We start from the raw sequence: 17,670 nt of genomic DNA on the forward strand, positions 1-17,670 counted from the left end.
CAATCCGTGGTGATCTTTGAGGGCGAGGAAGCAAACCAAATCTAAACCAAACATGTGGCTCGTGGGATTGGGTGGGTGGTTAATCATTTTCTCAGCCTGAGACTGGAAAGCAGCCAGCTGGCTTTGCTGGGGCAAACCAGTGCGAAAGCAAACTCAAAACTGCATTGGGCTGTACTGGGGACAAGCGCTGTAACAGTGAAAAGAACAAAACCTGTAATTAAAAAAATTAAATCATCTAGGCCTTGCAGATGCTGTGTTCTGGGTAAGGAATAGAGTTTAATAGTGAGTGAATTCAGTAAAGAAGTTTAAAGGTATCTGTCACACTGCTGATTTGGAGAAGGTTTAGCTCAGCTGGCCATTACCCTGGCTAGTGCCTGGGTGAGGTAATGGACAAGCTGATGGGCAATTCAGTTGGTGAAGAATTAAAGATGAGAAAATGTATATTCAAACAATGTGAAATTGGGTCTTTCTCTAGGGAGGTTTGGAGGGTTGTATCAGGCTAGACATTTGACAAGATTCCAAGGAATAGTCTGGATAAAAACCAATGATCTGTTATTGATAAAGCAGATATGGTGGGTTTGGGGGATCTGGGAGCAGTCATCTGCATCTCCCAGAAATCCTGGTGTTGATAGTGCTGTACCTGCAGCGTCTTTGCTGGCAGAGCACATGGAGAGTTTGGGAGTAAACAGAGCGGTTCAAATGGTAAAACGTGCCCCTGGTGTGGAGGGCAGTGGCAAGGGCATGCTGTCATGGGGGTGACACATGGTGCTAAGTTGCGTGGGAGATAAAGAGCTGAGATATCCCCCGTCTGCCAGTGCAGCCATGGGACCCCGGGCCCCGCAGCTCTTGCCCAGCTCTGTGCTGCAGGGAGAAGGCAGGACCAGCCATCGCCTGTCCCACACCCAGTTCGATATTGCACCTTCTAATCCTAGTTCATGTTAGTGATCCCCTTTTGTTTCCCATCCATACTGATTTTTTTTGTTCCAATTTTATTTTTTTTCCATGTTTAAGAAATCCTCACCTTCCACTGCCAAACCCCCAGGCGCTAGACCCTCCATCCCCCCCCAGCGACACACCTCCTCTAGCACAACCCCTTCGAAAACACCCTCCAGCCCTGCTTCCACCTCTAAACGAGTCTCTTCTGTCACATCCCGACCTGCCAGTTCAGGAACGCAAGAAATGAAAGCCAAGGTAAGGAAATGGGATGTGAGAGAGGCAAGGCTGCCTTGGGGAATACCTTAAAGCATTCCTGACAGGTCTGGCAGTGCTTGGCTGGGCAGCTTCTCCGTGTCCCGTTCAGTGGAGAGGGTGGGAGGTGCTTCCCCTTCACCTTTCAGTGGCCGTAGCCAGACTTGGCTCCAGTTTTGGTGTTTGAAGCAGCTGGGTCCATCTCACCAGCATGTAGGCGCCTTGCGCTGCGATACGGCAAAAATAGCTCATTGCTGCCGGGTGCTACCTGGTCTCTCTGAGGCGTTTCCCGGTCTCTTTATGCTCTTCTTTGTTTTGCAGCTTTATGCTGTGTTTTATGGATGCGTTGGCTGTAAACAACAGATGTATTTGAAATGTGCCAGAGCCAGATCTGCCAGGTGCTACACAGAGAATAGGAAATGCACGCACATCCGTGGTTATTCTGCAATGTAAAAAGTAGCTTGGAGTTTCCCTTTATGGTGTTTAGTCATACAAATACACCCATGGTGAGGGGAAGAGCAGAGATTGCAGGTTGCAGACAATGGGATACGGTTTTACTGCAATAGGGATTGCTATGGCTCTGCTCTGGTTCCCTGCTGCCTTGGGACCAGTTAGCATGGAAATTGTCACTTGCGTGTTTTTCGTGAGCATTTGTACACGGACCAGCATTAGAAACTCATCAGAAAGAGGATGTGTTAGTTTATAGATCCGGGGAGGTTTTTCTGCAGGATCAGAAGACAATAAATAGCATATTGCTGTTTACACGCCATTACAGATTGTGTACGTGTTACAGGAGTGTATTACAGGTGGGGATAAAGGAGGTGCTTCTTTGTGTTTGGAGTCTGGCACTGTACTCCTGAATGGAGCCTCTGGTCTAGTCCATGGATTTATTTATCTTCTGTACAAAATCTTACCAGGACAGGGGAAACAAGATGGAATTTGGAGAACAGACAAAGGATGGGAAATGGGGTGTGAACAGGCACATCGCGGATTTGCCTGCGTGAGGGGAAGCCTGTGGGAGCTCCTGTGGGCTGTTAAGGTCGGAAGCAGGAGGGTCTCGTGCTCTGATCCATGAGGTGTGATGGCCCATCACCAGGCAGATTCCCCCTGCATCAGCCTTTCCCCCTTGCGTCCCCAGGGCCCGGAGATGAGAGGTGGCACGAAGACGGCCACGCCGCGATCTGCAGCTGGGCAGGCTCAGAGGAACTCAACCAATGCCACGCGCATCCCAGCAAAGACACCCACGGCCCCCAAGACACCTCCCAGCTCCGGTAGGTGATGGCGAGAGCGGCGTGCTGCTGCCCTCCCCTGCGGTCTCTGACTATAGAGGCTCTGCTTTGGTGGTGCTCCCTGGTTCTCTACGAAATTGTTTTGAGGTAGTGAACAAATTTGCCTCAGTGCAGGCTGGGGTCATTCACAGCAAGAGCATGGCCAGCAGGTTGGGGGCTGCTCAGCCTTGTCACGGGACTGTGGGTGCAGAGCTGGGGACGATTCTTCTGAAATGAGCCCTTCTGGATGCTGCTTTATCTGCTCCGTTCATACAGTTGCCAGTGTGTAGAAGAGGGCACTTGCTTTATCCCTTTGGAATTTCCTCCAATTTGGAAGATCTAGGCAGCTTCATTTTTTTAATCCATCTATTCCTTTTCTTTTGACAATATTTCACAAAGACCAGAGGCAAGAGGATCAATTCTTCGATTGCAGGAATGGAGATTAGCCCATTATTTTCAGAGAAGAAACCACCAGAAAGCATCAGGCATTGTAAATTTCCATTAAAACGGTGCATTTCACTGGATATATATCTATTTTATACTTAACCAGAGCTGCATAAAATCTTAAATCAATTAAATTTCCAGCTTTATTATGTTTAAGCATCTTTCTCATTCATTAAACAGGCAGAAAGGAGCAGAAAAAACCACCTCCTGCAGCAGCAAAGTCTGAGAAAGGTGATGTATAAGGGTTTTCTTTTCTTCATCCATTTCTTTTCAGGCTGGGGACGCTTCTAAACTGCTCAGTGATCAGCCTTATTTAATTGCATAAAATAATTTTGTAAAAATGCTTCCAAATTTCTAATAGAAAAGTAGTTTTGTTTGAGCGTCTTTTGTCTGTAGTTTGTCATGCATGCTAATGTCACACTTGGGTGGGGAGTCTTACCATTAGTCCAGACAATGAAGACCATCTTCCTTCTGAGATACTAGAAAAATGCCTTTAGTCACAGTTTTCACTTCAAAATGAAGTAGAAGAAAGTGCAGCCATCTCTCCCCTGCTGATGGTCTTCACTAGGAGCAGTGGGTGGGCCCTGGGACCAGACAGATCAGCCCCATAGAGGAAGGCAGTGAGTGGGGAAGGGATTGCATACCCAGATTGCTTATCCTGTGCTTGCATCCCTCTGCAAACTTCAGGTGAGCAGCCAAAGTCTGGAGACAGAAGCGGTTACAGCAGTCCCGGCTCCCCCGGGACTCCAGGCAGCCGTTCCCGCACTCCCTCTCTGCCCACCCCACCAGCCAGGGAGCCCAAGAAGGTGGCAGTGGTTCGCACACCACCGAAATCTCCTGCGTCTGCCAAGAGCCGCATCCAGCCGTCAGCCGCACCCATGCCTGATCTGAAAAATGTGAAGTCCAAAATTGGCTCAACTGAAAACCTGAAGCACCAGCCCGGAGGTGGCAAGGTAAATGTGGGCTCTGCTTTCCAGGGGGCTGTCTGTAGGGACAGCATCTGGGAAGGGAGAGCAGCCGAGCTGGGGTCAGAGTGAGCAGCCATGCTTCAGCTGATCTCCAGCCTGATGCTGATTTTGGAGTTTTTTGGGCTGATTGGGTTGGGTGCTTGTCCTGAAATTGCTTGCCTGGCTTAGTGCAGTAGAGCTGTCCCACAGAGAGGACTGCAGAGAGCTTGTGATGTGGCTTTCATGGAGTGGCACGTCAGTGTATGGACTGGCTGCCAGGGGAATGACATTCCCTCCTGGTGTCCAGTTAGGGAGAGCAGATTGTGACCTGCAGCCCTGAAGAGTCGCAAGATCAGGGTTGTGTTTCTGAATCGTATACTGTGTGATCTGGAGCAGCTGCCTCCATGTCTTCATTAGCGAGCAGACAGGATGGTCTCCTCCCTGTGAGGGTCCCATTTTTTCAGAACATTGTGGTTTTGGATCCAACTCTGTTGGCAAGGTTTTGGATTGTGTTTTGCCATCAGGCGCTGTCTTGCTGCATGATGCAGTGTGGCACGGCCAGAGCTGGTGGCACTATTTCAACCACTGGTACTTCTCACTCCCAGAGAGGCAGTTTCATGAGCAGCAGAGTGAACTCCGCGCCGCAAGTGCTTGGGAACCAGGGTCTTGTGCTAAATTTTGCAAGCCCAGCAGAGGGGAGGGTTTGGGTGAGGGAGTGGTGTGAGCTAATTCGTCCGCGCAGCCCCGAGAGCAGCAGTGTGCGGTTGCACGGCTCCAGCTGTGGTGTTGGCTGCTCAGCACCCATCCGAGCCTCTCTGCACTGCTCCATTGCACTGTGTGGCCGTGTCCCGAGGCTTTTATAAAATCCTCCTTGCTGCATGGCTGGAGACGTGAAAGCCCGTGGTGATGGGCTCTGACTGGTGATGGTCTGGTGGCCCTTATACAGATGTTAAATGGCAGAACTGCACGTCTGATGGCTGGTGCAGTCAGGAGTCCTCGTGTGCTTGTGCTCGCCTGCCCCGGGGGGTGAACACCGCCTTGTAGACCTTGCTCTGCGGCTGCTAATGCAACAGAGCCATGATAAATCTTTCCCTGAGTGCAGTGCATGCCATTTTATGCGACTAGGTAACCCCGTGGCTCCGAATGTTCGACTTTGGCATGGGGGGAGGCTTTGAGATGGCTTCTCTTCACCATCTTAAATAGCAGCGTGCTTTGGCACTTCCTTATGTGCACAAGGTTTTCCTGCCACCCCCACAAAACACCACTTTTCAGGGATTTTGGAAAGAAACTTCTATTTACTGTAAATTGGTTAAATTGTTTGCTCATTCTTTTTAATCCAGCTTTTATGAGTTGAGGTTTTTTTTTCCTCTGTCCGCTTCTCTGTCAGGCAACATGTTTATTGTTGTCAGTGAAAGAGTAAGAACAGCTGAATTTGGGACAATTCATTGCTCTTTGCAGGGGAGAATGGCTGGATGCTCTGTTGGGGAGTTTGTAGGACACGAGGCTGCTCTTAGCAGAATGGTTGCAGCTGGAGCAGAAGGGGCTGATCCCACAAGTTTGATTTTAGGGTGGCCAGAAGATGGGTCTGGAGCCAGCTCTCCACACAGATTTTGGCCCCCCCAGCCTAGGGAAGGAAAAGTACTTGGGGCACACATGCCAAGAGTCAGCCAGGCCACATCTCTTCCAGTACTTCTGCATTGTCTCAGCACTTTTTTTGTTCCTGGATCAGACTACTGCTCTGGCTGGACCAGGCTTTGCAGAACTGTGTCCTGCTTTGCAGAATTACTTGATGTAAACTTGGAAAATGATGCTGGAGGTGTGTGTCAGCCTTGGTGCTTCTCATGCTAAAGAACCGGGGTATAGCGAGGAGCTCTCCTTGCAGCAGCAGCAGCAGGCTGGGGACATGCTGAAACAGAGAGTGAGGTTGCCTGCTTAGACAGCTTTGTGGGTGTTGTCATCTAGGGACTGTATCTAGGGACTGTGATGCTGCTCTCTTGCAGGATGCCGTGTCTCTCTTCCTCTCGTGAGGGTTGTGCTTCAAACAGGCTTTCTCCCGAGGGAGCGCAGGCCTGTGTGCCTGCTGGTTTTCACCTGCATTTACCTCTGGTTTATACTTGTGTAGGTTGTAAAGCCAATCCCGACCACGCAGGGGAAGGAGCAGGGACTGTCTTCATCGTTGCCTTGTCTGGAACAGCTGCTCCTATACGTCGGGTCACTCCAGCATAGCTGCCCTTATAAAACCCAAACAGGGAAAACAAGGCCTAAAGGGAAACAGTTTAATTAATTAGTACAAAAATCTGTGTGTGGGAGGAGAGGGCATAGAGGCCTTGGGACTGGAGAGTGAAGTTAGCATGGTATGTGGTTCCCCTGTGGGACAAAGCCATTTCCATCCTCTCTCACACCCGAGGTGGTGTTAGGAATACGCGATAGAGCTGCTGCCTTTGGGGGTGGTCTGTGCTGCCCCTTTCATCTCATCTATACAGGAGTTAAGAAAACTGGAGACATGGGACTGCATCCCTGGCAGCATTTGCTTTTTTCTCTTTGTAACTGTAGAGGGAGTTTGAGCCCTGCACAGCACAGAGCTCAGGCATCCTCTCCCAGACCGTGCTGGACACACAACTCCTGCTCTCCAGCCTGCTGCCCCAGCCAGCTGCTCCCATTTGCCCAGTTTGCTCAAGCTGCTGAAATGTGAGGCCCCGTCTCTCTGTCCTAGAGAAGGGGCATGTTCCCTGGCACAGGAGATGGGGCTGAGCAGGCATTTTTCTCTCAGCTCCATCCTTCATCCTTCCACTGGCTCTGCAGAAGCTGAGTCCAGAGCACTGGTGCCTTCCAGCATGTTTGCTGCCCAGCAAGTTCCCCATTTTGTTCAATGAAAGAAAATGGAGTTAGCTTGCTTTTTTGTTAGTGTTTCTGTCCTGGAAACCAGGGCTGCTTTGCTAGCCAGATATATCCTCTCTCTAGCTGTAACCTGCCCACCTCCATCTTCAGTTTCCAACCCATGAGTAGACAAATCTAAGTGGCAAGCCAGAGGTTCTCCTTTGCTCTTGGCACTAGAAGGCAGGTTCCTGGTTTTAGTGATATAACGCATGGTCAAGCTGCAGATGGTCATGTTGTTTCTCACGCTCTTTTCTGGCTACCAAAGGTGCAGATTATTAATAAGAAGCTGGACTTTAGCAGCGTTCAATCCAAGTGTGGCTCAAAGGATAATATCAAACACATCCCAGGAGGAGGCAGTGTGAGTACCTTCACACTTTCAATGCACTATAATACTTCTTATTATAAGTGGCATGTTGTATACACTAAACCGCCAATGCTATCTGCAGCGACCCTGCCGTCAGATAGCTATTGGTGACGTGCAATGACTCTTTTCTGGCTACCAAAGGTGCAGATTGTTAATAAGAAGTTGGACTTTAGCAGCGTTCAATCCAGGTGTGGCTCAAAGGATAATATCAAACACATCCCGGGAGGAGGCAGTGTGAGTACCTTCACACTTTGAATGCACTGTAATAATCCTTATTATTAGTGGCATGTTGTATACACTAAATCGCCAATGCTATCTGCAGCGACCCTGCTATCAGATAGCGATTGGTGACGTGCTCTCCTTTAACCCCATTAACCCAAAAGACGTGGTTAGATGAACCCTAACAAGTCCTGTACATGCCTGACATGGACAGAACTAACTGACCCATGTAGAAACCATGTCTGTAACAAAACATCCTGTTAACCAAAAGGTTTTACACTACTTGGAAGGCTTAATGCCTCATTGTCTGCAGGATGGGTGGCCTCTAGCAGACAGTGACGTAGTTGCTGATGCAGTAGGTGGATAGATTTAAAAGCAAACGCAGTCCCGGTTGCTTAATGTACTGCTAAATTGCACATGACTCTGCACAACATGTGAAAACGCAGGTTCCTGCCCATTCCCATCAGGCAAGTATGTTCCATGCAAATACTAAGCTTCTCCTTGCTAACGAATGTGTCTGGCAGTGCCCAGGGAGGCTGAGCCTAAAGTAATATTGAGTGAATCGGTTTGGATGCTGGCATTTCCAGCCATCGCAGTTAAATAGCCAGACTCAGCTTTCAGTTACTGTGCCAGAAACCTGGAGAAACTCCACAGAGGTTGGCGGATTTACCCCAGTCTCTCTGGAGACAGAGTTCGGGTCCAGGAAAGATGACGAACCAAGGAAGGAGCATCTCTGAGACCCCAAACAGTGTGGCCCAGGGTCTGTGGTTGCCTGGTCTGTGGCCATCTGAGGAAGCTATCTAGTGCCCCTCAGATGTTGCCGATGGATTATTTTTTTTGTGTGCTGTTTTTGATTCTGTGGACGCCCTCCCTGAGAAAATGAGTGTTGCAGAGGGCTTGGCATGTAAGCACTGGGACATATAACTGGGTTTGCAACCTCCGTCTTAAATTTGATGTCATTCTGCTTTTATTTAACGGGCCAGAGGAACTGCTTTGCGGAGGTCAGACCTCTGTGAAGCAGATTCCATGCTTGTTCTGCTTTTTCTTACCCCAGGGTCCTGCACTGGCTGGACTGCCTGGTGCGTGGTGGACCACTTGTTAACGCCAGGAGTTAGTGTTCGTCATGAATCATCTGTGCTGTGGCTGGTAATTAGCTTCAGCATGGGGTGGTGAGCTCATCCTTTTCTCCACTGAGAGCTCACACCATGGGCAAGTGTTTGCAGTGGGTTAAGAATTATCTGGATTTTTTGGCTGGAGGTTGTCATCGCCCCCCCCCGGCCCCGAGCTCTGCCAGCAGTGAAAATTGTGTGATCGCTGCCTGGCTGTGTTAACACGGAAAGCAGCAGCTTAGCTCTGGGTGCGGGTGCTCGGAGTGAAGCCCTGTGCTGACATGGCCAGAGTGTGGCTGCACAGGCTTCCTGGCGGCAGAGCTGTGCCTTGGGGCTCCTCTGATGGAGGGGCAACAAGACACCACCGGCTTTCGATGTCTTAATCCTCCACGACACTGTCAGCGGTGACTGCCTGCCCAGCCATTGCTACTTCAAGAGGAGTGAACTCTTGCTACAGTAACGTGGGGTTGGTACCTTTTTATTTTTAATGCCAGCTGATGCTCTCACAAGCTGATTCGTTAGGCAAAAGTTGACTTAAGCATTGCTGATGCTGAGAGGTGGGATCCCCAGGTCTCTGGCACTGGCTTCCTGGGCAATCAACTCTGTGCCCCTTTTCCTTCCTTGCTAAAATGGGGAGGACCCTTCTCTGCTCCCCAGCAGGATGGGAAGGGTTAATCGAGTCCTGTCTGTAAAAGAAGGGAACTGGAATGAGAGCAGAAAGTGTTTCAGTTGCTGATTGCTTGCTCTGGAAATGGGAGGTCTTTCAGTCCCAAGTCCCAGTGGTGCCCGAATTGCTCACAGGCCCTTCGGGGTCACGGCTGGGATTAGAAAGGCACCAGCTGTTCTTCTGGGGTCTGTTCCCTGCCTTCCGACTGCATCTAGCTCTCTTCCTGCCCAGTGCATTAAATGTGTGATCTTTCCCCAGTGCTGTCTTCGTGTCTCTGTGTGCAGTGTGCTCCCAGACCCGAGGGTTGCTTTTCTCCCCTCTCTCTGTCTCTACTCTCTGTCAAATGTGCCTTTTGGTATGCGTGAGCATTGGAGCTGGTGGGACGGTGGCACTGAACCTCTGTTCCCCCCTCCTTTTCCTGGCTGCACGATGGAGGGGGGAGTGTTTCTCAGTGGTGTGCACAACCACAGTCCAGCACCGAGCTCTGAGGGTGATGGGGCCGGTGGACATGGGGCCAACATGGTAACAGAAGGATGCACCTTCACCCTGGGGCTTTTGAGTCAACACAGGGCGCTCAGGTGCGATGGAGAGCAGTGGCTGCGGTGAATCCTTTGTGCTGGCTTTTGGCCACCTTGGTCCAGAGGCTGCCTGGCCTCTGCAAAGTCCCTTTGGTGCTGGCACATCCTTCCCGAGAGCTGTGAGAGCAGCACGCCCGCCATGGTACTTGGTGAAAACACTCCCCTTGAAATCCAGACTATTACTGAGAGCCAGACGCTTCCCAATGAGTAGGAACCAACCTTGAGGTGTTGATGATCCAGTTTCTCCTGCACAGCCCCACTAACTATAGCAATAGCCTATTCACACACAGGTGTGAGTCCAAAACCAGGGTCCAAAGTAACTTCTAGGGGTATGGGGATGTTTTCTCACCCCCTTGTCTCCTGCTCCTGGTGTAGCTGGTGTGTATGTGCTGTGGTTTGCCGTCCCCGACACACCTGATGGTCCCAGACCTCTCCAGTCATTGGTGTTTTCCAGTGTGGTGTTTAACCGCTAACGTAACCACTAAACAGCTCCACGTTAACCATTCCTTGTGTGTGCGTCTCGTGTAACCCGATTGTCCGTGCGCAAGAGGCTGCCGGCCCCGTGCCCAGGCACGCCACGGTGCCCCGGCTGGTCTCGGAATGGGGTGGTTTAAGTGGAATTGCTGGAGCCCATGTTCAGAGACATAATGGGTAAAACAAATGAAAAACACAGCATAATATCATGAATATGTTCCAGTTCAGTATATCGTAATTGCCATTTTAATTTATATTATGTAAACTCCTGCCAGATATTTAGACTTTGCTTTGGTTTTTTTTAACCCTTATTTCCGTTACAGCATTTTTCAGAAATGCATATTTTGGTCACTCTTTTAAAAGTTCTGTGCACATTGATCATTTCTGTTCTTTCAGTTTTTGTGGACATAAGCTTTATGTTTTACACCAGAAAAGGTATTTATTTTTTACGTTTTCTCTCTGGTATATCTCCTCCTTTTGGATGATGTGTATGCAAATCTTAATTAATTACCACTCCACTTTCTCTCTCACTTAAGCACTTTAAAATTGCCTCTACTTCCCCCCTCTGTGGAGAGGTGATCTTGTGCATGCTGACATGTTAAGAGAGGCTACTGCACATGGGCATTAATGATCTCCCATTTCTGATGACAGTTTCTTTTGTATTATTAATCTTACTGGGGTTTAAGCTGTCCTTTCCCTTGAATCCAGATCAGGTGCCGGTGTGTGTTGTGCCTCCCCCTCCCCAGGGTGCCCAGGGTGGCAATAAGCTCATTGCCTTTTCCTTTCTCGTACGGACAGGTTCAAATCGTTTACAAGCCAGTCGACCTGAGCCACGTGACATCCAAATGCGGTTCCCTGGGCAACATCCATCACAAACCAGGTACCCTTTGACTCCGCGGCACCTGGCAGCACCGGGTGCTGGTCCTTGGGAGCTCGCAGGCTGCGTTGTGGTGTGCATCTGGAGACGGGGAGAGGGTTGGGGTAGTGCAGGGAGCGAGGGGAGGCACGTGGAGCAGTGACCAGAGCGTCGGAGTGAGCCCTGGGGTGCTGGACACTGTTCCCAGCTCCATCACTGCCAGACCCACTCCAGTCTGCCTGACCATTTGGTGGTAGGGGAGGGATCTGGTGCTATCCATGAACACGCTTGTCTGTGACAACAGATCACTGTAAGTGGGAAGTGTTTAGGAATAAATAGGGAGGAGTGCTGGTGTTCAGGGGAGTAAGGCTAGCTCCCCGCCCTTTGCTCTGTAAAACACTGGGTTGTACGTCAGCTCTGCACAGCATTCTTTGGAAAGTCTTTTTACCCTGGTTCCAATTTGCCGTGGCTCCTGGATCACCACTGAGTCCCTCTTGCTGCTGTTTTCCTGGTCCTCGCCCTCTGCTCGGTCTCCGAGTGCTTTGGTTGAAGTACCTCGGAGCAGCAGCTCAGACCTCAGTGCTTTCTCTCCAGCCTGCCCTGGCTGGCACAGGAACTAACGCAGCTCGTGCTCTTCCCTTCCAGGCGGTGGCCAGGTGGAGGTGAAATCTGAGAAACTGGACTTCAAAGATAAGGTGCAATCGAAAATCGGGTCCTTAGATAACATCAGCCACGTCCCTGGAGGAGGAAATAAAAAGGTAAAGGGGCACTGGGTCGAGAACAGGCAGGCTGTTCTGCTGCGAGTGTCTGTCTGCCCTGGGAGCAGGTGTGCAAGCAAAGAGCGGCGGAAGTCTGGACTCGGAGAAGGTCCTGCTCACCCAGCTCATCTTTAGACCACGTGGCCTCTCCTCTCTGCTTACCAGGCAGCGCTTCTTCCCCAGCGCTTGAAAGGATGTGCTGCCCGTGATCTAGCGTGGGGGTGGGCTGTGCATGCTAGTCCTTCAGAGGACAAAAAGAGCCCTGCCCGAGCAGCCAGCTTGCCTTCCTGCCAGCGGCTCGCTGCAGGCGGGCAGGGCCGCAGGCTCCTGGCCTGCATTTGCCGACCTGGAGGACGTTTGCTGGAGCACAGCTGTGGCAGAGCTGCAAGGCTGGCAGTCTGTCCCCTTTCTGGCCCGTGGCCACCTGAATGAGCGTGAATCTAAGTGATATCCTCTCCTGTGGTTTCCTGCTCTTTCTGCTGTTCTCTGAAGTTTGTGCAGAAATGCATTTGTGTCTCAAACCTTTCACATGAAGGGGTGCTACCGGCAGCAACTGCTTTTGCACACTGCGTTGCCAGTTACTCCCAGTGGCGTGGCACAAAGCTGGCGGCTCAGGGTGCTGCATAGCTGTTGGTTCCCCAGTGAAAGTGGAGCATTAAAGGCTTAGCTTTATTTAGAAAAGGTGACTCTGCAGTAGGCCGTCACTTCAGAAAAAAGGTGACTCCTCCTTCTTTGAGTCTCGGTCTCGCAGCTGAGACTGGCCGAGGACTCTGTAGGGAGTGGTGTGCGTTTGGGGGGATTTAAATTGAAAGACAAAAAGACAATCAGGTGAAATACTGAACTTGGGGTGAGCCGTTCCCGCTGGAGGCTTTGATGGTGACTTCACAGTAAGTTTTACCTACGTAAAACGCCTCCAACAACCTCGCTTCAAGGACAGCCAGGTCCCTTGCAGGCAGGGGAGCAGGGAGCTCAGGTGAGCACGGAGCTGAGACTCCAGCCTGGTGACACGCATGGTTGAATTTCTGTGGGGAAAAGTGGGTTTTATCTTGCTTGTTTTTTCAAACACTTTTTTTCTCAATGGGAGGGGAAAGTTCTGTTTTGGCTCCTGTATTTTGGCACTTTGTTCTTGGCCACGTTTTCTCTGTGCACCTCCCAGCTCTTCATCTCCCAGCGGCGCGCTGGCCTCTGACTGAGGGATCGCTTGACTTCCTTACCCTTCTCTCGCTGCTGCTACGCATCAGACTGCCCTGTGCTTCACTAAGCCCGTTTTCATCGTTTTTATGATTCCAGCGATGATTCTTTCATATCCCGGCACATTCACTGGGCCATAGTTTGAAGAACTTGCCCTTTGGAGGAGGAATTTATTTACGAGGGTGTGACCCAGCAGCCACATCCCCTGCCTCAGCCTTCCTGCGTGGCGCTTGCCCATACCCTGCCTGAATCCACACCTGGAGGAGGTTGTCGCTGTAACTGGGGTTCAGATGCCGCCTCAGATTTCTTTCCTCGTCCAGCCCATTCCCATTCACACCTTGGCACCAGGGACCATCCTCGGGCAGTGCTGCTCTGAGGTGGGACACTCTGTTCCTAGGGAGGGGACAGGACACAGCTGAGCCCCCATCAACCCTCCATGTAGAGCGGCTGTGGGCGGCTCCGCTGCCCCTTCCCCAGCCTTTCCCATGTCCCTAGTCCTCTCCTTGCTTTGCGACACAGAAGATCCATGTTTGGACACGTAGTCCACAGCTTTTCAGGCTGAATGTGCCACTCTTTCATTGGCTCCCCCGTGGGAAGCCAGAGCGCTCTGTGCTCTGCCAAAGTACCTGTGCCAGCAGCGTCTGCTCTCCTCTGCGGCACACGGCGAGCTTTCCTTCCCGTCTCCAAAGGCAGCCGCTGTTCTTCCTATGAGTCAGTGAATGGCCCTATTTTTCAGATCTTTTTCTCCCCAATTTTCTATTTCTTGTCTTTATTTTTTTTGTCTTTTTCCTTCTGGTTGACATTTATTGGGTCTTGGTTTTTGTTGCTGATGCGTTTTTTGCACCCCACCGCCCTGGGCGGGTTTCTTCACCTGTAGAGAGAGAAAGGCAAGGAAGACAAGACCCGTCCCCAGGCTGCTCGGACCCCGAGCCCAGACCCTGCTGGGCTCCAGTCCCTGGTGCTGGAGCCACCCACCCCCCCGGAGAGCCAGCTCCCAGCCTTGCACTCGGCTGGGGAGGGCACCAGTAAGTAGCAAACCCGATCCACTTCACCTCCCCTCCCTGGCCCTCGCGCTCGCTGGGAGAGAGGGGTTTGGCTCGTGGGAGCAGCGGTTTGTGCCCAGCTGGGCCGTGGGTTAAGGGGCAGCCTTATGCACCGTATGGGGATCCCACCCCCTCCGTAAATCTCTGCCAGGGGAGTGGGAGTAGCCCGGGTTGTGCCAGCCGAGTCCGGTGCCTGGGACCTACCGCCACACCGGGCCTGGGCGCTTGGGAAGGATTTGGCATCATCCCGAGGTGCTCCAGCCCCGCCATCCCCTCTGCTTGTGCCCGTTCCCCGTGTGGGCTACTGGAAGGGACATGCCTGAGGACTGGGAGCACTGGGGGCATCGGGCCAATGAACTGAACTTTCCCCCCACCTGCACAATGGCGGTGACCAAGTGGACAGTTGGCAGGTAAAAACGGCCTCTCCGGATGGCGTCCCGCGTCCTCCCCGCTCACCGCCCTCTCCTCTCGTTGCAGATTGAGACTCACAAGCTGACTTTCCGCGAGAACGCCAAAGCTAAGACCGACCACGGCGCCGAAATCGTCTACAAGTCCCCCACCATCTCCGGAGATGCCTCCCCACGCCGCCTTAGCAACGTCTCCTCCACCGGCAGCATCAATATGGTGGACTCCCCCCAGCTCGCCACGCTAGCCGACGAAGTGTCCGCTTCGCTGGCCAAGCAGGGCTTGTGATCGGGGCACGGCGGGCGAAGATGAGAGAAGACGAGGAGGAAAAGAAAAAAAAAAGAAAAAAAAAAGAAAAGAAACAAAAATAATAATCTGGCCTTCTTCCTCTGTTCCTTTTACAGCTGCTTCCCCATCCCCTAACTGGTTAATGATTTAACCTGCTTTTACTGTTCATTCAGCTCTAGCTCCAGGACTTCAAAATCAGTGACACTATGAGGTACAAAACCTCCTCTCCCCCTGCTCCTCGGAGCGCGCAGCCCGTCCCCGTCCCCCACTCCCTCCCCTCGTCCCCCCACGAGGTCCCTCACTGTCCCAGCCCCACCTGGGGCCACCCGCCCTGGTGGGGACCCTCACCGCCCCGGGGAGGGGGACAGAGGGGGCAGCCGCAGCACGATGCCGACCCCAGCACCCCACACCGCAGCGCATGGCAGCGGGAGGCCCTCACGGGGAGGGAACGTCACCTTCCCTTGCTCGTTGCCCTAACGATGCCCGGGCCGGAGGTCTGGCCTGCGGGCAGCACAGGTAGTGGGTGCTGCAGCCAGGGACTGCAGGGAGGTGCCCTCCCTTTCTGCGTTAAATTTGCCTGCTGATTTGGAAGAAAACCTTTTGTTTTTTACCTCCGAAAGACGAGATGTGTATGAAGATAACTGCCAGGTATCCCCTAAACCCGCTCTCAGCTCCGGCAGCTGGAGTACCGGCGACGCCGGGGTGTCTCACGGCGGAAGGGGCCCCGGATGGCCGTTCCCCTCTCCGTGGCTGTGCTGGAACCGCTGAGTGGATGAGTAGAGGCTTTTCCCCATTCCTTTGGCAGCCCCTCGTGTCGTAGAGTAGATTTGTCTGTATATGCTTGGACCGTGCCAGGGTGATTGTTTTCATAAATGAGCATGTGTTAAAAAAAATAATAATAATGCTGTAAGTAGTTTTGAGCTGCCCCGTGCCGGCTCCCAGCGAGGAGGGTCTGAGGGGGAGCGTTGCCGAGCTCCGGGTTGTGCCCGGAGCCGGTGTTGATGGGGCAGCCCGGCACCGCATGTCTGCCGGGCGCAGGGGTGGGCGCAGAGCCACTGCCCTGCTCCCTGGGGAGGGCTGGGGGGGACACGGCGGGGGCTTCCCGGCTCTCTGCACCTCCCAGGGCCCGGGGATGCTGTGCTAGGGGCACTCGCAGCTCCAGGGCTGGGGTGGCCCCTGGATTTGGGTGCAGCTTGTAACATTTTTGGGTTGTTCTTTTTTTTTTTTTTTTTGTTGTTGTTGTTTTTTCCCCTGCAAGGTCAGCTAAGAGATGGCGAAGCGGCAGCTCCATGGCTCTGCTGTTCTCGGGCCGTTGGCAGCGGTAGGAGACAACCGGGAGGACGCGAGGGGACGGTGCGAGGGCGGTTTTAGCTGGCGCATGGTGGCAGCTCCCCCAGGTCCCCCGGGCTGCTCCCTGGCACCGAACCCCCCCCCCCAGGGACCTCTCCTCGTCTGCGTTCGCAGCACGTTACCGCTCGCGGTGTCTCCTTCACACAGCACCACCACCCCCCCCAGCACCACGCAGGGGAAAAGAGATGATGGATTGATTGATTTCATTTTTATGCTGCTTTTGTTCCTGTGGCAACCTAGGAAGCATGGGGGGGGGCTGGGGCTGTGCTGCACCCGTGGCCGTCCCCCCACGCCCCTTCCTTCGACAACCAAAGAGGCTGAGATGCGCCCGGTGCAGCTCGGTGTGCGTCCTCCCACCCTGGCTCCCCCCGAGGCACCAGCTGAGCTGGGGGGGGGTCGAGCTGGCAGAGGGGTGCCTGGGGTGGGGGGAAGGGGCCAAAGTCGCAGTGTGTGGGGTCTCACTGGGGTGATGGGCACCGCTTCCCCTCGAGATGGAGACGGGGGCTGTTTTGGTGGCTGTTAATTCGGGAGAGCAGCGGTTCCTCCCGCTTCCCTCCGCAGCGGGAGCTGATGGACCTGCCGGGGCTGCTGCTGCCGTCGCACGCCCCGCGCGGGCTCTGATGGGCTTTTCTGCGCCATGCTGGGACCTGAGCACCGGCCTCTGGCATCGCAGGAGGACGGTTGGGTTTGGGGGTGGCAATTTACTGGGGGGGGGGGGGGGGTCCAACCCTTGTCTCTGCAGCCCCGGGAGCTGCTTTACTGCTGGGGAGAGGCTGGTCCAGCACCAACGGGTCCCGCCAACGCCCACGTCCAGCTTGTTGCTCGCTGCGGTTCAGTTGACTCTATGATTGTAAGACTCTGTCCCCCAGTCTGTGACTGTCCCTGTCGCGCTGTCGGGTGTAGGAGCCGCTGCGATGATATTTTTTTTTTTTTTTGTCCTCTGTAAAAACGAGCAAGCGGGAGAACCACCCACCGCCAGTCACCCCTTTTAACCCTTTTCGGCTGCGGGATGGCGCGTAGCTGAGCGTCCTCTGCCCCGTTGCCACCCCTCCGTGCGGCTCCCGAGGGACACAGGTGCCCCTTCCCGCTGCGAGCATCCTCGGCTGCGCGCACATCCCAGCCCCATCTGCCGCCATCCTCCCCCCCAGGGGGCTGCCGGGGGGGTCCCACGACAGCCCTTTCCAGCCACCGTGTCACCCGCTGTCCCCTTCCAGCAGCCCCGAGCCACGTCCCCAGCCCCGCGTTCAGACCCAGGCCTGATGGTTTCCATGAGCAGCCGGACAGCCTGACCCATGGCTTCTCCTTTGCTCCACACATCTTGGGCTGAAAAGGGTTAAAACCGGCACTAATTAAAAAAAAAAAAAAAACACAAACCCCCCCTATGTTTCTGCACTCAAAAAAAAAAAAAAAAAAATAATGAATATGCTTGTTAAGTGACGTTCCGGTGTCAGGCCGGCGGTGGTGCTGGCAGCCCCGTGCGCGCTGCGGCGGGGAGGGAAGGTTTGATCTCAGTGTATCATTCTAGCTTAGCTTCTGTCTGTGGATGTCCATAGTGTATCGTGCGTTTTAACAACTGGTTTACACTGTTGCCGTATATAAAAAAAAAAAAAAAAAGTGAATTTGGAAATAAAGTTCATTACTACG

The 17,670-nt window shown here is 52.9% G+C and overlaps 1 protein-coding gene across 2 annotated transcripts in view; it reads left to right on the forward strand.

The window, feature by feature from the left end:
• The window catches only part of MAPT (microtubule associated protein tau), a 52,238-nt gene extending 34,795 nt beyond the window's left edge, over positions 1-17,443 (forward strand). The window contains exons 7-14 of one of the 2 annotated variants that reach the window (XM_063354786.1): positions 2,327-2,459; positions 3,081-3,131; positions 3,588-3,853; positions 6,990-7,082; positions 7,230-7,322; positions 10,934-11,015; positions 11,637-11,749; positions 14,461-17,443. In XM_063354786.1, the coding sequence (XP_063210856.1) occupies positions 2,327-2,459; positions 3,081-3,131; positions 3,588-3,853; positions 6,990-7,082; positions 7,230-7,322; positions 10,934-11,015; positions 11,637-11,749; positions 14,461-14,676 (1,047 nt within the window). In that variant the 3' untranslated portion in view covers positions 14,677-17,443. The remainder of the gene's footprint in view (positions 1-2,326; positions 2,460-3,080; positions 3,132-3,587; positions 3,854-6,989; positions 7,083-7,229; positions 7,323-10,933; positions 11,016-11,636; positions 11,750-14,460) is intronic. The other variant, XM_063354787.1, reaches the window with a different exon arrangement.
• The last annotated feature ends 227 nt before the right edge of the window (positions 17,444-17,670 follow it).

The sequence above is a fragment of the Chroicocephalus ridibundus genome, chromosome 17 (genome assembly GCF_963924245.1).
Source record: "Chroicocephalus ridibundus chromosome 17, bChrRid1.1, whole genome shotgun sequence".
Lineage (NCBI taxonomy): Eukaryota > Metazoa > Chordata > Aves > Charadriiformes > Laridae > Chroicocephalus > Chroicocephalus ridibundus.